Genomic DNA, 19,571 nt, shown 5'->3' with positions numbered 1-19,571 from the left:
GGTCAAAGTGGTTTGTAAAGGTTTACAACCATTTTAAGTGCAGGTGACCCCCTGACATGCCACATTTGGCATGTCATTTTTTTGGAGGGGGGGTAGCGGGAACTTTTTTTTTTTTAGGGTTCCAGCTCCCACTTCCTCCTGGGGCGCGCCGCGGCGCCAGAAGGAAGATCACCTCTCCCCCCTCCCTCTTGGCAATCATCTGGGAAACATCACAGGTCCCAGATAATTGCCCGGCCAGTCACAGCATGGCTTGTGCATGCGCAGCGTGTCCCCAGGTGTGAAGCCAAAACTGGGCGCCCACAGCGATGCAGAGAGGCGGAGGAGAGGAGTGGTGCTTCGTATGCCCACATCACTGGACCCTGGAACAGGTGAGTGTCCTATTAATAAAAGTCAGCAGGTACAGTTTTTGTAGCTGCTGACTTTTATATGCGTGGAACTCTGCTTTGAGAAGTAGTGCTTTCAAACATAATTTTAGGAAGGTGTTGGGCTGCAGTTGAGCAGCTAGTGATATAACTGAACAGATGAAATGGAGCTCCACAGATGACAGGAAGCATGTGTCCTCGACTCCACTTTTTTTTTTTTTTACTGAACTTTATTGTGAATCCCTCTTGTGACAGTTGAACTCTAGCTGCAGAGATTTACAATAAAGTTCAGTAAAAAAATAAAAGAAAAAAATAAGTGGAGTGGAGGGCCCATGCTTCCTGTCATCGATGGAGCTCCATTCCGCAGCCAGACCCCTCTCAACAGATGCAGAGCAGTACACTTCCAGCCACGTTGGTGTAGTCAGCGCATGCGCTATGACCCCGGAAGAGCCCTCACACACGTGTGCTACAGGACGGCATGGCTGCGCTCTCAGACATGGATGGAGCGGTCTCTACTCCGAAGGAAGACAGGCTGGCCGCTGTTCGTGGGGTCCTGCAGCAGAACAGACAGTTCCTGGACTTCTTCTGGGACATCGCCAAGCCCGAACAGGAAGTGAGGCTGAAGGCCACAGAGGACCTCATTGAGTATCTGAAAGCCAGCGAGAAGGTGAACCTAGACATTTCTAGTGGTAGCTGCTTGGTGGGGCTGGGATCTGTAGCCACCACTTCCTCTGTAAACACGTGTTTTGGTTCTATTCTCTGCATTTTCCTAGTTAGTTACTGAGCAGTCCACAGCCAGACTCTTTGACTTCCAGGGACACTTCGAGCTCTTCCATCATATTTTAAATGGTTGGGCCTCATCAATCAGAGACACACACGGTGACATGTCATGTTCAGTTCAATATTATCATCTACTTAGATTTGCTTTTCTCACGGTTTTCTAATTAAAGTGGAACTGTGGCCCTTTTTTACATACCCGGTCCAATCCACTAAAAAAATGACAGCGGCACATGATTGGACGCTCCATGGGCAGGCAGATAGATGTAAACGGGTGTGCGTCTGTTTATATCAGCTTCCCTCTTCCAGGACTGGAAAAAGAAAAATAGATCCAACCTAAATGTGATGGATCAGAGGTACTCTGATATAAACAGAAGCCCAAAGATCTAACATGGGTCCAGAAAGTGTTTTTTTTTTTTTTTTAAATGGCGCTAAACATTGAAGTGACACAGATGTCAGACACGTAAAAAGGAACCCACAGAGGGGGAGATTGAGACGTTCCGATACAGGCACCATTAACATGAGTATACAATGTTCATCTAAAAGTACAACATTTTAATTCAATCTTGTTTTATTAACCACTTTCAGACCGGACCAATTTGCTGGTCAAAGACCAGACCACTTTTTGCGATTCGGCACTGCGTCGCTTTAACTGACAATTGTGCGACGTTGCTCCCAAACAAAATTAACGTCCTTTTTTTCCCACAAATAGAGCTTTCTTTTGGTGGTATTTGATCACCCCTGCGGTTTTTATTTTTTGCGCTATAAACAAAAATAGAGCGATAATTTTGAAAAAAACACATTATTTTTTACTTTTTGTAAAGTAAAGTTTTGTAATAAATATCCCCCAAAAAATATATAAAAAAACATTTTTTTCCCTCAGTTTAGGCCGATACGTATTCTTCTACATATTTTGGTAAAAAAAATCGCAATAAGCGATTATTGATTGGTTTGCGCAAAAGTTATAGCGTTTACAAAATAGGGATAGTTTTATAGCATTTTTATTATTTTTTTTTTTACTAGTAATGGCGGCGATCTGCGATTTTTTTTTTATTGTGACTGCGACATTGTGGGGGACCCATCGGACATTTTTGACACATTTTTGGGACCATTGTCATTTATACAGTAATCACTGCTATATAAATGCAGTGATTCCTGTGTAAATGACACTGGCAGTGAAAGGGTTAACCAGTGGGTGGCAGTGTAGGGGTTAAGTGTTCCTAGGGGTGTGTTACTAACTGTGGGGGGTTGGGCTTTCATTTAGTGTACACTGATCTCTGCTCCAATCACATGGAGCAGAGATCAGTGTCACTAGTTGCTAGGCAGAATGGAAAAATGTTGTTTATACAGCATTTCCTCCATTCGGCCGCTCCGTGAGACGATCGCGGGGATGCCCGCGGCGATCGAGTCCGCGTGTCCCGCGACCGGACTCACGGGGGTTCCGACCAGCGCGGGAGCGCGGCGGCGTGCTCCCGATGGCACGGCGGTAACGAATATTGGACGTACATGTACGCCAATATGCCTGCCCGTGCCATTCTGTCGACGTACATCGTCGTGCGCTGGTCGGGAAGTGGTTAAGAAAGGAAAAATGTACAGTAGACAGTTTTGTCATTCAATAACATAAAAATGGACATCACTGCAATATTGGTAACATATCGTCTCATGGTTTAGACAATTTGTGAGCTTCGATTGATTTAGTTTGATATGTAAGCCTGTACAGCTATATCGTCTAACCTGACTTATTAAAGGTAGGTGAGCACCACTATCCACTCAATGAGTGGTGTCCACTTATAACAAATAAGCTAGGGCTTTTGTTGCTGTGCTAAACCAGTTTTCTCTGAGACCCCTTTCACACTGTGCCCTCAGCAGTAAAGCCGCGTTATTTTTAGCGCCGTTTTAGCACCTACCCCCCCCCCGGCATCGGCTTTTTCTGATGCCCTGCCAGCACAACGGTTCAGTGTGAAAGCCCTCGAGCTTTCACACTGGATTGAATGGAACAGCTTTTTTAGGGCAATTTTCAGGCACTATTTATAGGGCCTGCAGAGCGCCCCAGTGTGAAAGGGGTCTGAGGGGGAAGCTCTGTGTGTGCCACACTATCGGTCTGATGAGAAATTATGATTCAGGTGATCGTGTAGCACTGAAACATATAAAGGGGGGGAAAAAAAGAAGAGTGGGGATAGAGGGGACAAGGTAGTAAGGAATATAGATATTACAGTGGGGTTGCACACCAAATAAAAAAATCATTAAAATTTATTAAAAAAAACATGGAATTTTTTTTTTTTTTTTTAACTCTCCTCTAAATGTCTGTTGGCTTGGGGGTCTCTCGTACTCTGCCTCCTTCAGTGCCTGGGCTGATGACATCACTTCCCCTCGGCGCAGGAAGGGCTCAGCTCTGCCCCTTCCCTCCTGTCAGTCATCTGGGACACGTGACAGGTCCCAGATAACTGTGTGGCCAATCGCGGCGCTGCTCGCGCATCCGCAGTGGGTGCCCGGCTGTGAAGCCACAGCCGGGTGCCCACAGTTACAATGCCGGCTCTGCTGAGGGGACGAGTGGGGCTTCGTTCCCCTGCATCGCTGGACCCTGGAACAGATAAGTGTCCAATTATTAAAAGTCAGCAGCTGCAGTATTTGTAGTTGCTGACTTTTATTTTTTAATGGAAACTCCTCCTTTAAGAGACATTCCACTCTGGTTACACAGTTTCTTTGGTGTAGTCCTCTGTAGCCCATGGATTAAATTCCGTGGAGTAACGAAACAGACCACAAGGTCCAGGTCTTGGGCAATTTAAAGTACAACATTTTAGATGAATCTTGTATAGGGACTGATACCAATCTACATTGGGGTTTAGGAGCATACTACTCTAAATGACACAAAAAAAAAAGTTATTTCTTTAAAAAAAAAAAAAAAAGTGACACTTTGTTCTGCTCTGAACCTGCAGAAGATGTGTTCGCAAATTTTCTGTTGATCGAACTGCAAAATTAAAAATGAAAGTGATTCTAAAGTCTCATGTTTTTTATAACAAACATGTTATACTTACCTGCTCTGTCCAATGGTTTTGCACAGAACATTGCAGATCTTTCTCTTCTTGAGTCCCCCGCTGCAGCTCCTGGCCCCTCCCTTTTGCAGAGTGCCTCCACAGCAAGCAGCTTGCTATGGGGGCAGCAGAGCCACTGCTCTGTGTGTCCATTCAGACACAGAGCCACAGCTTGGCCCCGTCCCCTCTCTTCTCATCTGCTCACTGACTTTGTTTGAAAGTGACAGGAGACAATGGCGCCCACTGCTGTGTCTCAGCCAATCAGGAGGAACTCCCAGACAGCCGAGTCTCTTGTGCAACATTGCTGGATCGAGACGGGGCTCAGGTAAGTATTAAGGCTGTTGCACACTGAAGGTTTTTTATCATAGTGCATAGAATGCATTAAGATAAAAAACCTTCTGCCTTCAGGACCATTTAATGATTGTAAAGGGTACAACATTTATACTTATTTGCTCTGGCTCTGTGCACAAAGCAGCCCCGATCCTCCTACTCTCGGGTCCCTCCTGGCCAACTGTTGTATTCAGCAGCTGCATCACCCATGGGTCTCATCTTCTCCCCACTCACAGGCTTTGCTGAGAGCAGTGGGATCCACTGCTGTCAGTCAAATCCTGCATCAAGGAATTCTGTGTCTATATGAAAAAATGAATACAGCGCTCACAAACGTAGACATATTATAGATGGAAACGCATCAAAAACAGTAAGTCCATAAAAATAACTGAAAAAATGATTCAAAACCGCTGTGCAGAAAGTGCAAAAAGTGTTTCGGAAATTTTCAGGTGTGACACAACACCCCCCACGTGTCCCCACTCACCGGATCACGACACCCAGCTTTGCAGTCTGGGGGTCACTTCAGACTTATGATATCCAAGATGGCAGATTCGGTATTGAGACTTGATGACAGAAGATCATCAGAACATCCTTCAAGATGATTTCTCAACCATATAAACAGGTGCCCAGAATGAAAGAAGATGAACTGATGGGGAAGTACAGCTAAGAACCAGTTTTATTGTGCATGAAAATGCATACTTACAAATGTAAGTTAAAAATGGGCATAAAATGGAGACTGTAATGCTGCAAATGCCATTCCTGGCGTTTTTTCCACGAGACCGGAAGTGACGTCATTTGTACTGGAAGCTGCATCAATGCATTTCTCCCTCCTACAGGCCGTCATCAAAGGACCTCATTTCTGGTTTGATCTGACTAGCTTTTAAATACTAGGAAAATTAAAAACTCCCCTTTGACCCACCAATCAGTAATGACAGGGCAGCCATTTTCTTGGTAGGGAAAGCATGTCGCTCCTGTGGATAAAGCACAACACACCGGGTCACAGGCATGCAAAACGAATTGCACTCCTGTGATCCATAGAAGTACAGCCAAACAAGCTTTGGCTGGACTTCTCCTTTTAAGTAATCTTGTGAAGGGAGAGTTTGCTGGTAGATGTCCCACAAACTAGAGGTCATTTTTAGCTTGGTTACTTCTAATGCAATTGTTTATCCATATGAGGGGTGTGAGGAAGAGGTATCAAGGGGGGTTGCCAGAATGTGCTGTTACACTCCCCCCCCCCCCCCCCCAATTACTAAATGTTTTTTTTTTGGTCCTTCTTCTTTTAATGAGAGAATTGTCCTGTCTAAGACCAATGACAGTGGGTAAAATCTAAATGAACTTTCTGCTTTAAGGGCCGGTTCACACCAGGAATGCAGGAGCTCCAACTCTATTGTATGGTACTTCTGTACCATATGATCCAGTGCCAGCAAACGCACTGTGTACATTCTGCATTTGAGATGTCACTGTACTTGAGTTGGCCACAGGGTATCTTGCATGTTATAGTTGGAGAGGGACGTCTGTACTTGTACTCGGTCTTAAAGTGGTATCGGGACAACCATAGTTTCTACAACAATCTGCAATATGAGTTCTGCTCTGACTGTAACACAGAACTGAGTTTGGCACAGACACATTTTTTGTGCTGAAAAAAACTTTAAGCGGTTCAATTTACATGTTTGTTATACTTGTGTTATGCAGCCTCTGTGTTGCATTTGCTAAATCTCTCTGTAGATCATGTTTTTTTTCTTGTACAGCAGAAAATGCTTTATGAATGACTATGTTAATTTATTATTTGGTAATATTTTACACATCACACAGGAAGATGAGCTGAAATACAGCTTCAAGAGACTTGTGGATGGATTGGCAGCTACCCGCGAGTCAGCACGGCCAGGATTCAGCTTGGCATTAGCTCAGGTTTGTATTTCAAAGCTGAAAATGGTTTACATTTCTTCTGATTGTTCTGAGTGCTCTATATTTGAGTCCTTTTTTTGTAATTTTTTTTTTTTTTAAGTGCACAGTTAAAATGATTACCGTAGAGTCTTGGTTCAGCTTTTTGAACAGCCTGCATGTGGCCTCTGTCTGTATGCAGCCTGGCTACTATTGACTGAACTGTGACAAAGATTATCAGCATTGATGGAAAAATGTACTCCTGAATACAAGGTGAAAGTTTAAAGGTTAACTACAACTTTTAGACCATGTTTAAGTGGAGTTCCGCCCCAAAAAAATAAAAATAAAAGTTTCAAGAGGGTTCCAGCTCCCACTCCCTCTTGGGGCACCGGAAGTAAGCTGCATTAAGGTGAAAAAATGCAAAGGTTTACAATAGGGCTGCAGCTAACGATTATTTTTATAATCGATTAGTTGGCCGACTATTGTTTTTGATTTAATTAGTTAATGACCTTAAATAGCAATAAAAAAATGGTGTATAACTTAGTTAATATGTCAAGTTTTAAAAAAAGCTATTTATTCCTAAATATCTCTATACGCAGGGGTAAATATAGATGACCAAATACATGGTTAGGGAGTAAAGTCTTTAATCCACTCTGAGAATTTGACAGAAGAGATATACTCTATATACTATTAGAGGTTGAATCTTATAAATATCATCAGACTTGGATCAAATTTTTTTTATTTAAAGAAAAAAAAAAAGGTAAGCCTTTTTTACAGACTTTCCAGCAGAACTGTAATATTGTATGTTGGCCATACAAAAACAATGTCTTCCTTCAAAAAAAAAAAAGCAGAAAATTTTGTCAAAGGAATTTTCAGACAGTATGTGGTTTTCGTTCAGAAATTACATTCATTTTAAAACAATGTTAAAAGCAAGTGAAAATTTCAAACATTCTTTCATTCAGAAAATGTACAAAGATTTTTTATAAAAAGCATCAAAAAACACATGGGTGAGAACCAGGCCTAAGACATTTAGTAACCCAATGGAGTTAAAGCGGTTCTGCACCTTAAAAAAAATAAAAAATATTAAAAGCCAGCAGCTACAAATATTGCAGCTGCTGACTTTTAATAAATGGACACTTACCTGTCCCAGGGTCCAGTGATGTTGGCGGCAGATGACGAGCGATCGCTCGTCTCTCTGCTGCCCCCGCCGCCATCCTCTGTCAGGGAATCGGGAAGTGAAGCTTTGCGGCTTCACTGCCCGGTTCCCCACTGCTCATGCGCGAGTCGCGCTGCGCGTCTCTGCTGGTCCCCGCTGTGTCCTGGGAACTGTGTTTCCCAGAACACAACGGGGGGGCGGGCCATCTGCGGCGGTCTGTCCCGGAAGTGGGTGCAGATACCTGGATTATCCAGGTAACTGCACCCCCCTCGCACCTGAAAGGTGCAGATTGTGGCAGCGGAGGGGGGAAGGAACAGATGAGTGGAACTTCCCCTTTAGGGTGGAGAACCGCGTTAATAAAAAATAAAATTAGCCCTTCATAGTACAAAGCAAATAATCGCTACTGTAAGGGGTTTGTGTGTTTTTTTTTTTTTTTTTTTTTTTTTTTTTTTTTTTTTTTACTGTGCAACAGTGAAAGTAATATTTACAGCAGAGATTTGCTTTTTTGTACTATAAAGGGCTAATTTTAGTTTTTTTAACCCCATTATATTACTGGCTGTTTAATTGATTATGAAAATAGTAATCGATTAATTTCGTAATCGATTAGTTGTCGATTAATCAGTTGTTTTGGCCCTAGTTTACAACCCCTTTAAGAACCAGTGTGATGCAAAGTCTGTATCATTTTATTGACATCTGGATACTTAGTTTTGTATTTTTAACTATGTATTAATAAAATGTATATGTTTTCTCTGTCTAATCTGTTCAGAGTGCCGAGATAGTCCATTTCTTTTGCCTTGTCCCTTTCCTTGCTTTGGAGACTCTTCTTGGTGAATAGTCTCCTTGCACCCAGTTATCCTTTTATTGTTTTTCGAAACTGTTTTCATTTCACTTGTACTTGATTCTTTTTTTTTTTTTTTTTCTCAACACTGCCCAAAGCTCACTATATAATACTGTAGATAATGGAACCTACTCCTATTAGTTACATTGAAAACATGAGCAAACCTGTATACATTACAATAATGGAGAAAGTATCTACCGTATTTATCGGCGTATAACATGCACCCCAAGTTAAGGAGGGAATTTAAAAGAAAACTTTTAGGAGGGAAGTTTAAGGGGGAAAAAAAAAACTTACATTTAAATGCCCATCAATGCAGCCTTGTCAGTGTCTTTGCCGTTTAAAAATGGTGCCGCGGCGGTTCTCGCGGTAGCGATTCTGACAATGGATTTAGGCAAGTCCTGCATTACAAACTATTATTTTGTGATTTCCCTTGCCCCCCCCCCCTCTAAATCCCTGGACTTTCTGCAGAAAAAAATCATAACTGTAAATTCTTGTTCTTTTTGTGATTTATTTTTAAATTTTTCTTTGTTTTTACAAAGGTTGTGCAGTGTTTTGAAGAAATCCCATTGACAACAGTATTTGAATACATTGATGAGAAATATAACCTTCAGAGAGTAAAAAAGGTGAGCACCCACATCCTTTTTCATTTTGAAATCTATTAATAACCTCTCTGAACTTCTTTTATTTGAAAGGTTAAGATTGACCCCTGTTAAGTTTTTGATGTCTAGCCTTATTGGGACACTACCCACTTTATATTTGAGTGGAAAAAGTGTGTGGGATTTGGGATTTCATTGTTGGCCAGAATATTTATTTTAAGGAAAAAAACGGGGAAAGGAGGCGCTGACCTGAGTGTAGTATTAAATTGATGACTTTAATAGGATAAGATTGAAAATACTCGCAAGATGATAGAAGATGCATCTTCTATCATCTTGTAAGTGTTTTTAATCTTATCCTATTAAAGTAATCGTTTTAATACTACGCTCAGGTCGGTGCCTCCCCTCCCTGTTTTTTTCCTTGCATGTCTTGCAGAGTTCTGGACGCACGCTGAAGGATGGCTGCCTTCCTTTTTAACCATTAATACCCTTTTCTATGGACACATCGCCATCCAGCTATTACAGCCACAGACAATACCCCTAAGAATTACTCCATCTGGAGCTCCAGATAAACTCTATACTGCTATCAGAATATTTCTTATGGTAGAGGGGAAAAGGTCTGGTGATAGAGCCGGGAAATGAGGAGAGATCTCGCCTGCAGGAGCATAGGCAGAGAATAAAATAAGCTTCAATCTGCCCTCATTCTATTGAAAATAAAACATTTTTGTAATACGATGTTCCACAGTGGAGTAGTACACTATAAAACACTGTTTTGTTCTTGCTGTAGGATCGCAACTGTGAAATTTCCTTTAGTAGCAGAATATATTGATTTAGGATTATTGCATTTGACCTGATCCCTGACTAATAATTTTGTAATTTTCAGAAATTGATCAGAAATGCAGCCTTTGGGAATTTTTTTGGCGTTCTCGCTTTGTTCCAATCTGGTCGCCTTGCCAAGGTAATATTCTTTATGACAAAACATACTAGGGAGAAAATAAATGATGATTTTATTATTGGCCACCTCCTGCAAATGTTTCCTATAAATTGAGTACTGTGGCTAAAACTGTGCAATGCTTTATGCTTGTACACAAACAGTATTCAACTTTTGTGTGTGTGCACCCTTATTTACTTGTTTGTCTTGAGAAATAATGTAAAATCCATTTTGCACATAATTGTGTTTAACGGAGACTCAAAAATTGTGATTGGGCTAGAGAAGTGAAGATCTTAGTATATGGATACCGGTTACTGTAGCATATTGTGTGCTCAACCGAGGCATAGAATGTTAGTGTCATGTAAAATTCTAGTTATCCATTGTGTAGGATCTTAAAATGTTACTAAACCTACAACAGTAAAATAAGTCTGTGCATTAAAGCATGCTTGTTATACTCACTGTGGAACCTAAGGGGTTAATCTTCTGAATTGTGTATTAAGGCTGTGTGATCCGGTCTCTTCTGATCCTCCTCCTTCCATTGACTTCAATCCATCTCCTGATATAACAAAGGCTAGGGGACAAAGGAGACAACCGGTCACTAGGGGTCATTTATTGCAAGGTTTGGAAAACCTAATGGGAACAATGCCAACTGCAGATTGCCTCAGTAGTGTCTCTTACAAAGATGAGGGCCTTAGCCTCCAGCACTCTCAAGGTCAATTTTGCTTCCTTATCAGTATATGACCTAGATGAGAATCTAGACAATAACCCCTTTGATAAATTGGCTCTTCAGTGCTTAGGCTCAGTCCTCCGAAAATCCTTGCAATATAACTGTTTTGGGTACAGCCATCTTTTTAACCGCTTCGTGCCCGCCCTATAGCCGAAAGACGGCTACAGAGCGGATGCTAACTGCCGGGATGGCCCCCTTTTTACTTCCGCAATGCGCGCTCCCGCGAGCGCGTATCGGAAGTTCTGTGCTGGCCGTGTCCCTCGGACACAGCCAGTCACAGATCGCTGTAAACGGCCAATTACAGCACGATCGGCGTGTCCAATGAGAGATGATCTCATATGAGATCATCTCTCAGCGCCGCTCTCCCCCCCTCACACAGAGAAGGGAGAGATCAATGGTTGCAGCGGCTGTAAGTTTAAAAAAAAAAAAAAAGGAAAAAAGTGCTATCTGTCCCCAGTGCCACGTGTCATCAGTGTCATCTGTTGTCAGTTTCACGTGTCATCAATGCCACGTATCAGTGCCATCTGTCACCGGTGCCACGTGTCATCAGTGCCACATATTGGTGCCACGTGCCATTGTCCTGGTGCTCCAGGGCCTTCAAAAGTGTAATAGGTAGTCAACAAGTTAGATGTGTAATTTATGCTCCTAGAACACGTGATGGTGCTCCCTGCATGTTGGGCCTCTCTGTGGCCAGGCTGTGAAAAAGTCCCACACATGTGGTATTGTAATACTCAGGAGGAGTAGCAGAATTTTTTGGGGGGTGTCATTTGTGGTATACACATGCCATGTGAGAGAAATAACCTATTACAATGACAATTTTGTGGAAATAAAAATAAAAAATCTTAATTTTGAAATAGAAATGGGGGAAAAATTGACAACATCAAAAAGCTCACCATGCCTCTTACTAAATACCTTGGAATGTACTTTCCAAAAAGGGGTCATTTGGGGGGTGTTTGTACTTTCCTGACTTGTTCGGGTCACAAGAAGTGAGATAGCCCACCAGTACATCAGATGTGGATCAATTTTGTATGATTCGCACCAGAGCTTGTAGACTCTAACTTTCACGAAGACCAAATAATATCCACTAATTTGGGTTATTTTTACCAAAGATATGTAACCGTATAAATTGTGGCCAAAATTTATGAAGAAAAATTAATTTGTATTTTGTCACCGGAACAAATATGCTTTTTTTTCAACATTTTCGGTCTTTTTTTCATCTATAGCGCAAAAAATAAAAACCCCAGAGGTGATCAAATACCACCAAAAGAAAGCTCTATTTGTGGGGAAAAAAAGAACAAAAAATTTGTTTGGTTACAGTGTTGCATGACTGAGTAATTGTCATTCAAAGTGTAAAAGCTGAATATTGGTCTGGGCAGGAAGGGTGTTTAAGTGCCCAGTAGGCAAGTGGTTAATGAATTGTACTGGAAGATTCCTGGAAAAGGTGTTATTGAGTAAAAAGTATGTAATACAAATTGAGTTTCCTTTTTTTTTTTTTTTTTTTTTTTTATGTTTGCATCACCAAAAGCATATTTTAAATGAATCTTTTTGCAGTGTTTTATTTTCTCTCCTTATACAGGATACAAAAGTGTTACTTCAGTGCGTGCAGTTGCTGCAGAGCCTGGCACAATACAGGGATGACTTGAAGGATTTGCCCAGGAAAACATTGGTTGATATTTTGTCTGAGGTGGGGAACTAACATACATTTTTTTTACCTGTATTAAATGTAGTTACTAGTACGAAAAAAAGGATTTTGACTCCCTTGATTTTGTACAAACCAATGGTAACATTTGAGATTATAGCATGTACCTATACTATTTAAGTTTCTGTTTAACGTCATACAAGTTCTTTTATTTTTTTACATGTGCCAAAATGGGAAACCTGGTCACAAGGTGACTTTACATTTCTGTACAGTGCCATGAAAATGTATTCATACCTCGTTGAAATTTTCCACATTTTGTTCTGTTACAGCCAAAAACATGTATTTTTTGGGGGATTTTATGTGATAGACCAACACAAAGTGGCACATAATTGTGAAGTGGAAGGAAAATGATAAATGGTTTTCAATTTTTTTTTTTTACAAATGTGAAGTGTGGTGTGCATTTGTATTCAACCCCCTTTGCTCCGATACCCCTAACTAAACTCTAGTGGAACCAGTTGCAGTCAGAAGTCACCTAATTAGTAAATATATTCCACCTGTGTGTAATTTAAGCTATAAATACATCTATTCTGTGAAGCAGGGTTGGGTTATAGTAAAACAAAAAAAAATGTCCCAAGCTTTTGAACATCTCTCGGAGCACCGTTCAATCCATCATCCGAAAATGGAAAGAATGTGGCACAACTTCAAACCTACCAAGACATGGCCATCCACCTAAACTGACAGGTCAGGCGAGGAGAGCATAAATCAGAAAAGCAGCCAAGAGGCCCATGGTAATTCTGGAAGAGCTGCAGAGATCCACAGCTCAGGTGGGAGAATCTGTCCACAGGACAACTATTATTCGTGCACTCCACAAATCTGGCCTTTATGGAAGAGTGGCAAGAATAAAGCCATTGTTGAAAGAAAGCCAGAAGTCCTGTTTGCAGTTTGCAGGGAAGCTAAGTGGAGTACACAGTTAACGTGGATGAAGGTGCTCTGTTTAGATGAGACCAAACCTGAACTTTTTGGCCTAAAAGCAAAACACTGTGTGGCGGAAAACTAACACTGCACATGACCTTGATCATACCATCCCCACCGTGAAACATGGTGGTGGCAGCATCATATTGTAGGAATGGTTTTCCTCAGCAGGGACAGGAAAGATGGAGCAAAATAGAGGACAATCTTAGAAGAAACCTGTTAGTCTGCAATGGACTTGAAACTGGGGTGGAGGTTCACCTTCCAGCAGGACAACGACTCTAAACATACAGCGAGAGCTACAATGGAATGGTTTTGATCGATGCATATTCATGTGTTTGAATGGCCCAAAGTCCAGACCAAATTCCAAGTGAGAATCTGTGGCAGGATTTGAAAATTGCTGTTCAGATGCTCTCCACCAAGTCTGACAGAGCTTGAGCTATTTTGCAACGAAGAATGGGTAAAAATGGCTGTCTAGATGAGCAAAGCTGGTAGAGACATCCCCAAAAGACTTGCATCTGTAATTGCAGTGAAAGGTGGTTTTACAAAGTATTGACTCAGACTGAATACAAATGCATGCCACACCTTTCACATATTTTGTAAAAAAATAAAAAAATGGAAATAATTTATCCTGTTCCTCCTTCACAATGATGTGCCCCTTTGTGTTGGGCTATCACATAAAATCTCAATAAGATACATTAACATTTTTGGTTGTAACATGACAAAATGTGGAAAATATCAAGGGGCATGAATACTTTTTTCAAGGCACTGTATATGTAGCTGTACAGCCCATTTTATTTAGCCTTTTTTTTTTTTTTATAGTCCAGAATTTCAGCATTTGTATTAAAAATCCAGAAATGTTATCTGTTCAGGACCATCATGGGTCATGTTCAGGCAACCTTGCATTTGTGTATCTAAACACAGGAGATTATGCATGTTCTTAGTTTTCCTAGAGCAAGCCATTAAGTATATCTAAAGCTAGAATGTAGATGTGTTTTAAAGACTGGACAAGGTTCACTTTTTTGAGTGCCGACAGAACACTAAAGAGCTGCCTGTTCTGGGGGACCTATTGGGGGGGCACCCTGTTATTGCCTGTAGTTTCGTTAATGGCTTAGACAAGCAGATGCTTTGTTTCTTTGTGCTATGGACTTGCTGTACAAAGTCCTCCTACGCTGAACTCTGTTTACTGCATTGCTGAATAAAAGCACATGATGATCCTGTTTAGAGTTTTCATGGCAATCCTGTCTTGTGTGTGTGTTGCGCTATATATATATATATATATATATATATATATATATATATATATATATATATATATATATATAATTATTCTCTCTGACATCTTTCTCAGGAGGTTGATTAACCTTTTTGATCTGCAGATGTGTATCTTTGAATCACACTTCTTAACAGTGATTGCAAATACTGATTAGAAGGTCTGGTTTTTGCTGCTTTATTTAAGGCTCCTTCAAACAAGGGGTGCTGACTGGTTGTTTTCTGTATCGCATCAACAACAATCACCAAAGGGCACTGTTTTCTGTTTGCCCTGTTCATATTGCACCAGAGCCCCTGGGTGCTGAGCAGTGCAGAAAAATGAATACTGTATGCATCTTTCTGCAGTGGGCCAGAGCTCATCTGAAGGCTATTTGTACTGTCAGTTTCTGCACACTGCAGCCAAGCTGCGGTGCATAAGAGTGAATTCAAGTCATTTTAAAATTTCAATATTGGCAGAAAAAAATGTAGAGTCTAAAAGTTATATCACTGCTTCACAGACCTTCCACTGACAGCTGTCCACACAGTAAAACCCTGCATTTTAGGTTTATTAAAAGTTAAAGGTGTGTGTGTGTGTGTGTGTGTGGTGTGTTTTTTATTTTTTATTTTTTTCCTGATTAAAAGCAGTAGGGGAAGGACAAAGTGCGTAACATATGTTTGGATAGTTCTGTATCTGAATAACTACCATGTGCAAATGAATTGTTACTTTGTGTATATTAATATACCTAATAACTCCTATAAAATCCTTTTTCCTTTCTTTAGATTCCTGAATCTACTTTTCAAGAAGTGCTATTTGAGGTGCTGCGCTCTGACCTGACTTCAGCATTTAGCACTCCAGAACAATTACACTTGCTGCTAGTGGGAATGCAGAAGTTTCCAGGAGTGCTTAAGCCCAAGAATTTAAAGAAGCTTCTTGGGTCTTCCATGATTACTGCACAGGAAAACCTACCAAAGTATGACCTTGGCTGTCTGTGAACCTTTGCTTAGAGACCTAAGGTTGCTATTGCTAATCTCTCCTTGAAAATGCTGGTTGTCATTGACTTGAGACTTGTATGCAGATGAGTAGCTCTGACTTCATCCTGACTTAATCTGTATATTCCAGGTCTATGAATCAGAAAATTTTAAAGCGAGACTCAGCAATGCAACTAGCATTTTTAAAAGTTTATTAGTTGACCTAATTTTAAAATGTAAAGTTGTATTTTGGCACACTTTGGGCTCCATGCACACAAGACGTTTTTAGAATCTCAAAGCTTTTCCTCCTGGCAGCAGCCGTTGGCAGAAAAAAACCCTCCTGACACTTGTAAAAGTGTGTAACAAGTTAAGGTGCATTTAACAGGTGTTCGTTTAATTGGCTGCAAAAATTATCATTTATTCTGGCAATTGAAATGAATTGACGCTCAAGAGCTTAATGTGCCTAGTGTTAGCATTAACAAGTACAGTCCTGGCCAAAAATATTGGCACCCCTGCATTTCTGTCCGATCATGCACCACTTTCCCCAGAAAATTGTTGCAATTACAAATGTTTAGGGACAGACAGAATTGGCACCCTCAATTTTATATTTGGTAGGACACCCCTTGGAAAAAAATAACTGAAATCAATCGCTTTCTGTAATTGTCAATTCGTTTTACACCCCTTTAGTGGAATTTTGCACCACTCTTCTTTTGCCAACGCCTCCCAGGTTTCTCAGATTGGAAGGGTTCTTTTTTCCCCCAACTTCTGTTTTTCAAGATCTCTCCACAGGTGCTCTATGGGATTTAGATCTGGACTCGTTGCTGTCCAGTTCCAGTACTCTCCAGTGTTTTCTTAAACCATTTCTGGGTGCTTTTTGACTCGGGTCATTGGGTCATTATCCTGCTGACCCATGACTTCTGATGGAGACTCATCTTTCTGATACTGGGCCCTACATTGCACCCCAGAATTCTTTTGATAGTCCTCAGATTTCGTAATGCCATGCACTCGGTCAAGAAATCCAGTGCCTGAAGTAGCAAAGCGACCCCAAAACGTCAGTGAACCTTCACTATGTGGGACTGTATTCTGTTCTTTAAGGCCCTAATTTATTTTTTTGAAAACAGTAGACTGATGGGCCTTACCAAAAAGCTGTACTTTTTGTTTCATCTGTCCCACAGCACATTCTCCCAAAAGAATTTTGGCTTCCTCAGGTAACTTTGGCAAACTCCAATCTGGCCTTTTTATGTTTCTGTAAGTGGTGGGATCCTCCTGGGCCTCCTACCATAGCGTCCCTTTTCATTCAGATAGCGATGTATAGTGTGTACAGTTGTACCCTAAAGCTGATCACGGTTCTTTATTCACCAATTGAACAATCTCTTTATTGCAATCTTTGAACAATTTTTCTCTTTCATCCATGTCCAGGGAGATTAGCTACAGTGCTGTGTGCATGAGGCCTCTGGGCCCCCCATATTTCTATCAAAAAAAAAAAAAAAAAAAAAAAAAAAAAAATATATATATATATATATATATATATATATATATATATATATATATATATATATATATATATATATATATATTAAATCAATGTTTTTAAGTTCTTTCATACACAAACCAGTGTTTCCTGGTCGGATTATTTCTTTACCACCTCTGTGTCGACTTTTTTTTTTTTTCTTCATGTTCAGTAGAGGAAGTGTGACAATACCTAGTTTGTTGCAAAAATGTAGAAATCTGCACAAAAATCTCATTACAACAGAATACTTTTATGTGCTGTTCACTATTCCTATTGTCTCCAGTAAAGATGGAAAGGGACATTCTAGTTGAGACATTCAGCGTCAACGTAAGAATTGGGTTTTATTTGTAATACAGATAGAAAATGCTTATTCTTTTCTATTTTGTCAAGGTTGTTGGATCTGTTAAAAATGGCTGCCAAGTCTGTGAAAAAGGAGAGGTGCCTTCCAGCAGTAGCTCTGGACCTGGTGAAGATCTCTCTAAAGGAGGAGGCGTTTGAATTGTTTTGGAAAGAGGTTGTCGAGAATGGTCTTATGCAGGAACAGTTTGGACCATGCATGTAAGCGTTTGTGTTTCTTACGCCTAATTATCTTACCACAGTGTTACTGACCTTTTTTGACAAATGGACTTCTTGCATTTACTTACCTTGCAAGACCAAATACAACTCCAATCAACTTAATATATTAATATTGATGGTAACAGCACTTAATTTTAACCACTTGGGGATCACCTGCCGTGGTTTTACATCGCTACTTTGAAGAGGACAATCGTTATGGCAGCAGCTAGCTGCCATAACCTTGGTATCCTCTTCTTCAGTGGGCAGTCCGCTTTCAGTTAAAAGTGGTCTCTGTGGCAAATTCGCTGCAAGATCACTTTTATCGGCAGTGGGAGAAGGGCACCCCTGCTGCTTACCAGAGCTGTCGGTAGCGGGGATCGGGTTCTGTGTGGTATGGAGTCAAGTGAGGGGAAGATAGCCCCAACCCGTCTCCATATCATTGCATGGCGGATGCAACATCAAAACGTCACTTCTGCCCTTAGCTCTTAAAGGGACTTCTTTTTTTTTTTATTTCAAATGGCATTTATTTATATTTTTTGATTTATTATTTTTATTATTGCATTTTAGTGTAAATATGAGATCCGAAGCCTTTTTGACCCCAGATCTCATATTTAAGTGGTTCTGTCATATATATTTTTTTCTATTGCAAGGGATGTTTACATTCCTTGTAATAGGAATAAAAGTGGCACAATTTAATTAAAAAAAAAAAAAAAGTGTAAAAATAAAAGGTAAAATAAAAAATATTTTTTTAAACGCGCCCTGTCCCGCCGAGCTCACGTGCAGAAGCAAACACATACATACCCGAGTAGTGCCCACGTATGAAAACTGTGTTCAAACCACGCATGTGAGATATTGCCATGATCGTTGGACCGAGAGCAATAATTCTAGCCCTGGACCTTCCCTGTAACTCAAAACATGCAACCTGTAGAATTTTCTAAATGTCGCCTATGGAGATTTTTAAGGGTAAAAGTTTGTTGCTAGAAGTTTTTTTTTTTCAGGTGAAAGGTGAAAAAACACAAGGTTTTACAACCCCTTTAACTTGTAAACACCAAATCTCAGAAAGTGGCTCGGTCCTTAAGTGGTTAAACACACTGCTTGTTTTGGTTTGTCAAAGTTGTACCCCCTTTTTTTTATTATTTTTTTTTTTTTCCTTTTCAGTTACATGTGTTATAGGCTCCTGGGTGCTTCTTTACCTCTATTAAATAAAAGCCAATTGCAGCTTGTTCTTAGAAGTGAAGTCATGGTACATTATGGAAATCACTGCGTCTCAACTCAGGTAAGGCCTTTTTGATAACTCTGGCTGACTTGAATTTTCTTGTATTGTTTTTATTTTGTAGCATCATTATTACCCTTGTCTGAAGGATAGAAGACCACCCATGTTAAATATTTTAGATATTGAATTATTTTCCAAATGAACATAGGCCAAAGCTTTTCGGAAGTAGGACACTTGGTAAAACATAGTCAAACACCACTTTACTCCCTATTTGAATACTATATTGTCTGCTTTAGTTGACATTTTTGCGCCCTCTGCACTAGTGGCACAGATCCTAGTCTGCAAGTGATGCTTGTTAAATAAAGGTGGTCTTATGCTGCCCGTCCAGGTAGCCAATTTATCAAAATTTCATTCAGTAGGCTTAATGTGATTGTAGCCGTATTAGTGCAATTGTGACAGAGAAAATTGAGCACTGTTCGTGTATTCAGTAGGCTATAACTACTGGGCCTGGTTTGGGACAAGGGTTTTTAAGGAACATGTCAGACCTGTCATAATCATCTCTGCAGTGCACTCCCCTCGCCCCCCCCGCCAGCCTCATTCCTCAAGTATGCCAACAGGCCAAAATAGCTGTCATAATACCAATCCTTTTAAAGCAGTTTTGTAAGGTGAAGAAAATCTTGAAAATGTGACCTGTTTGGGGGCACTTGAAGGCTGAGGTTGGGAACCACTTGTGTTGTCTTGTATGGTCACTTTTATTACTTGCTAGGCCTGTACTTTACTAGATGGTCTTTATTGGCTTTGCATATCTTTAGAAACAGGCTCTTAGATAACTATAGGCAAT

At 40.5% G+C, this 19,571-nt stretch overlaps 1 protein-coding gene across 1 annotated transcript in view; it reads left to right on the top strand.

The window, feature by feature from the left end:
• Nucleotides 1–787: 787 nt before the first annotated feature.
• The window catches only part of MYBBP1A (MYB binding protein 1a), an 85,817-nt gene continuing 67,033 nt past the window's right edge, over nt 788–19,571 (top strand). Inside the window, exons 1-8 of the mRNA XM_077482360.1 lie at nt 788–1,029; nt 6,311–6,406; nt 8,913–8,996; nt 9,850–9,924; nt 12,201–12,308; nt 15,264–15,454; nt 17,353–17,520; nt 18,676–18,793. Of these exons, the coding sequence (XP_077338486.1) occupies nt 841–1,029; nt 6,311–6,406; nt 8,913–8,996; nt 9,850–9,924; nt 12,201–12,308; nt 15,264–15,454; nt 17,353–17,520; nt 18,676–18,793 (1,029 nt within the window). The 5' untranslated portion in view covers nt 788–840. The remainder of the gene's footprint in view (nt 1,030–6,310; nt 6,407–8,912; nt 8,997–9,849; nt 9,925–12,200; nt 12,309–15,263; nt 15,455–17,352; nt 17,521–18,675; nt 18,794–19,571) is intronic.

Source organism: Lithobates pipiens, unplaced genomic scaffold, assembly GCF_037356315.1.
Source record: "Lithobates pipiens isolate NorthernLeopardFrog02 unplaced genomic scaffold, aLitPip1_a1.2 Scaffold_16, whole genome shotgun sequence".
Lineage (NCBI taxonomy): Eukaryota > Metazoa > Chordata > Amphibia > Anura > Ranidae > Lithobates > Lithobates pipiens.
This window is presented reverse-complemented; position numbering and strand designations above follow the sequence as displayed.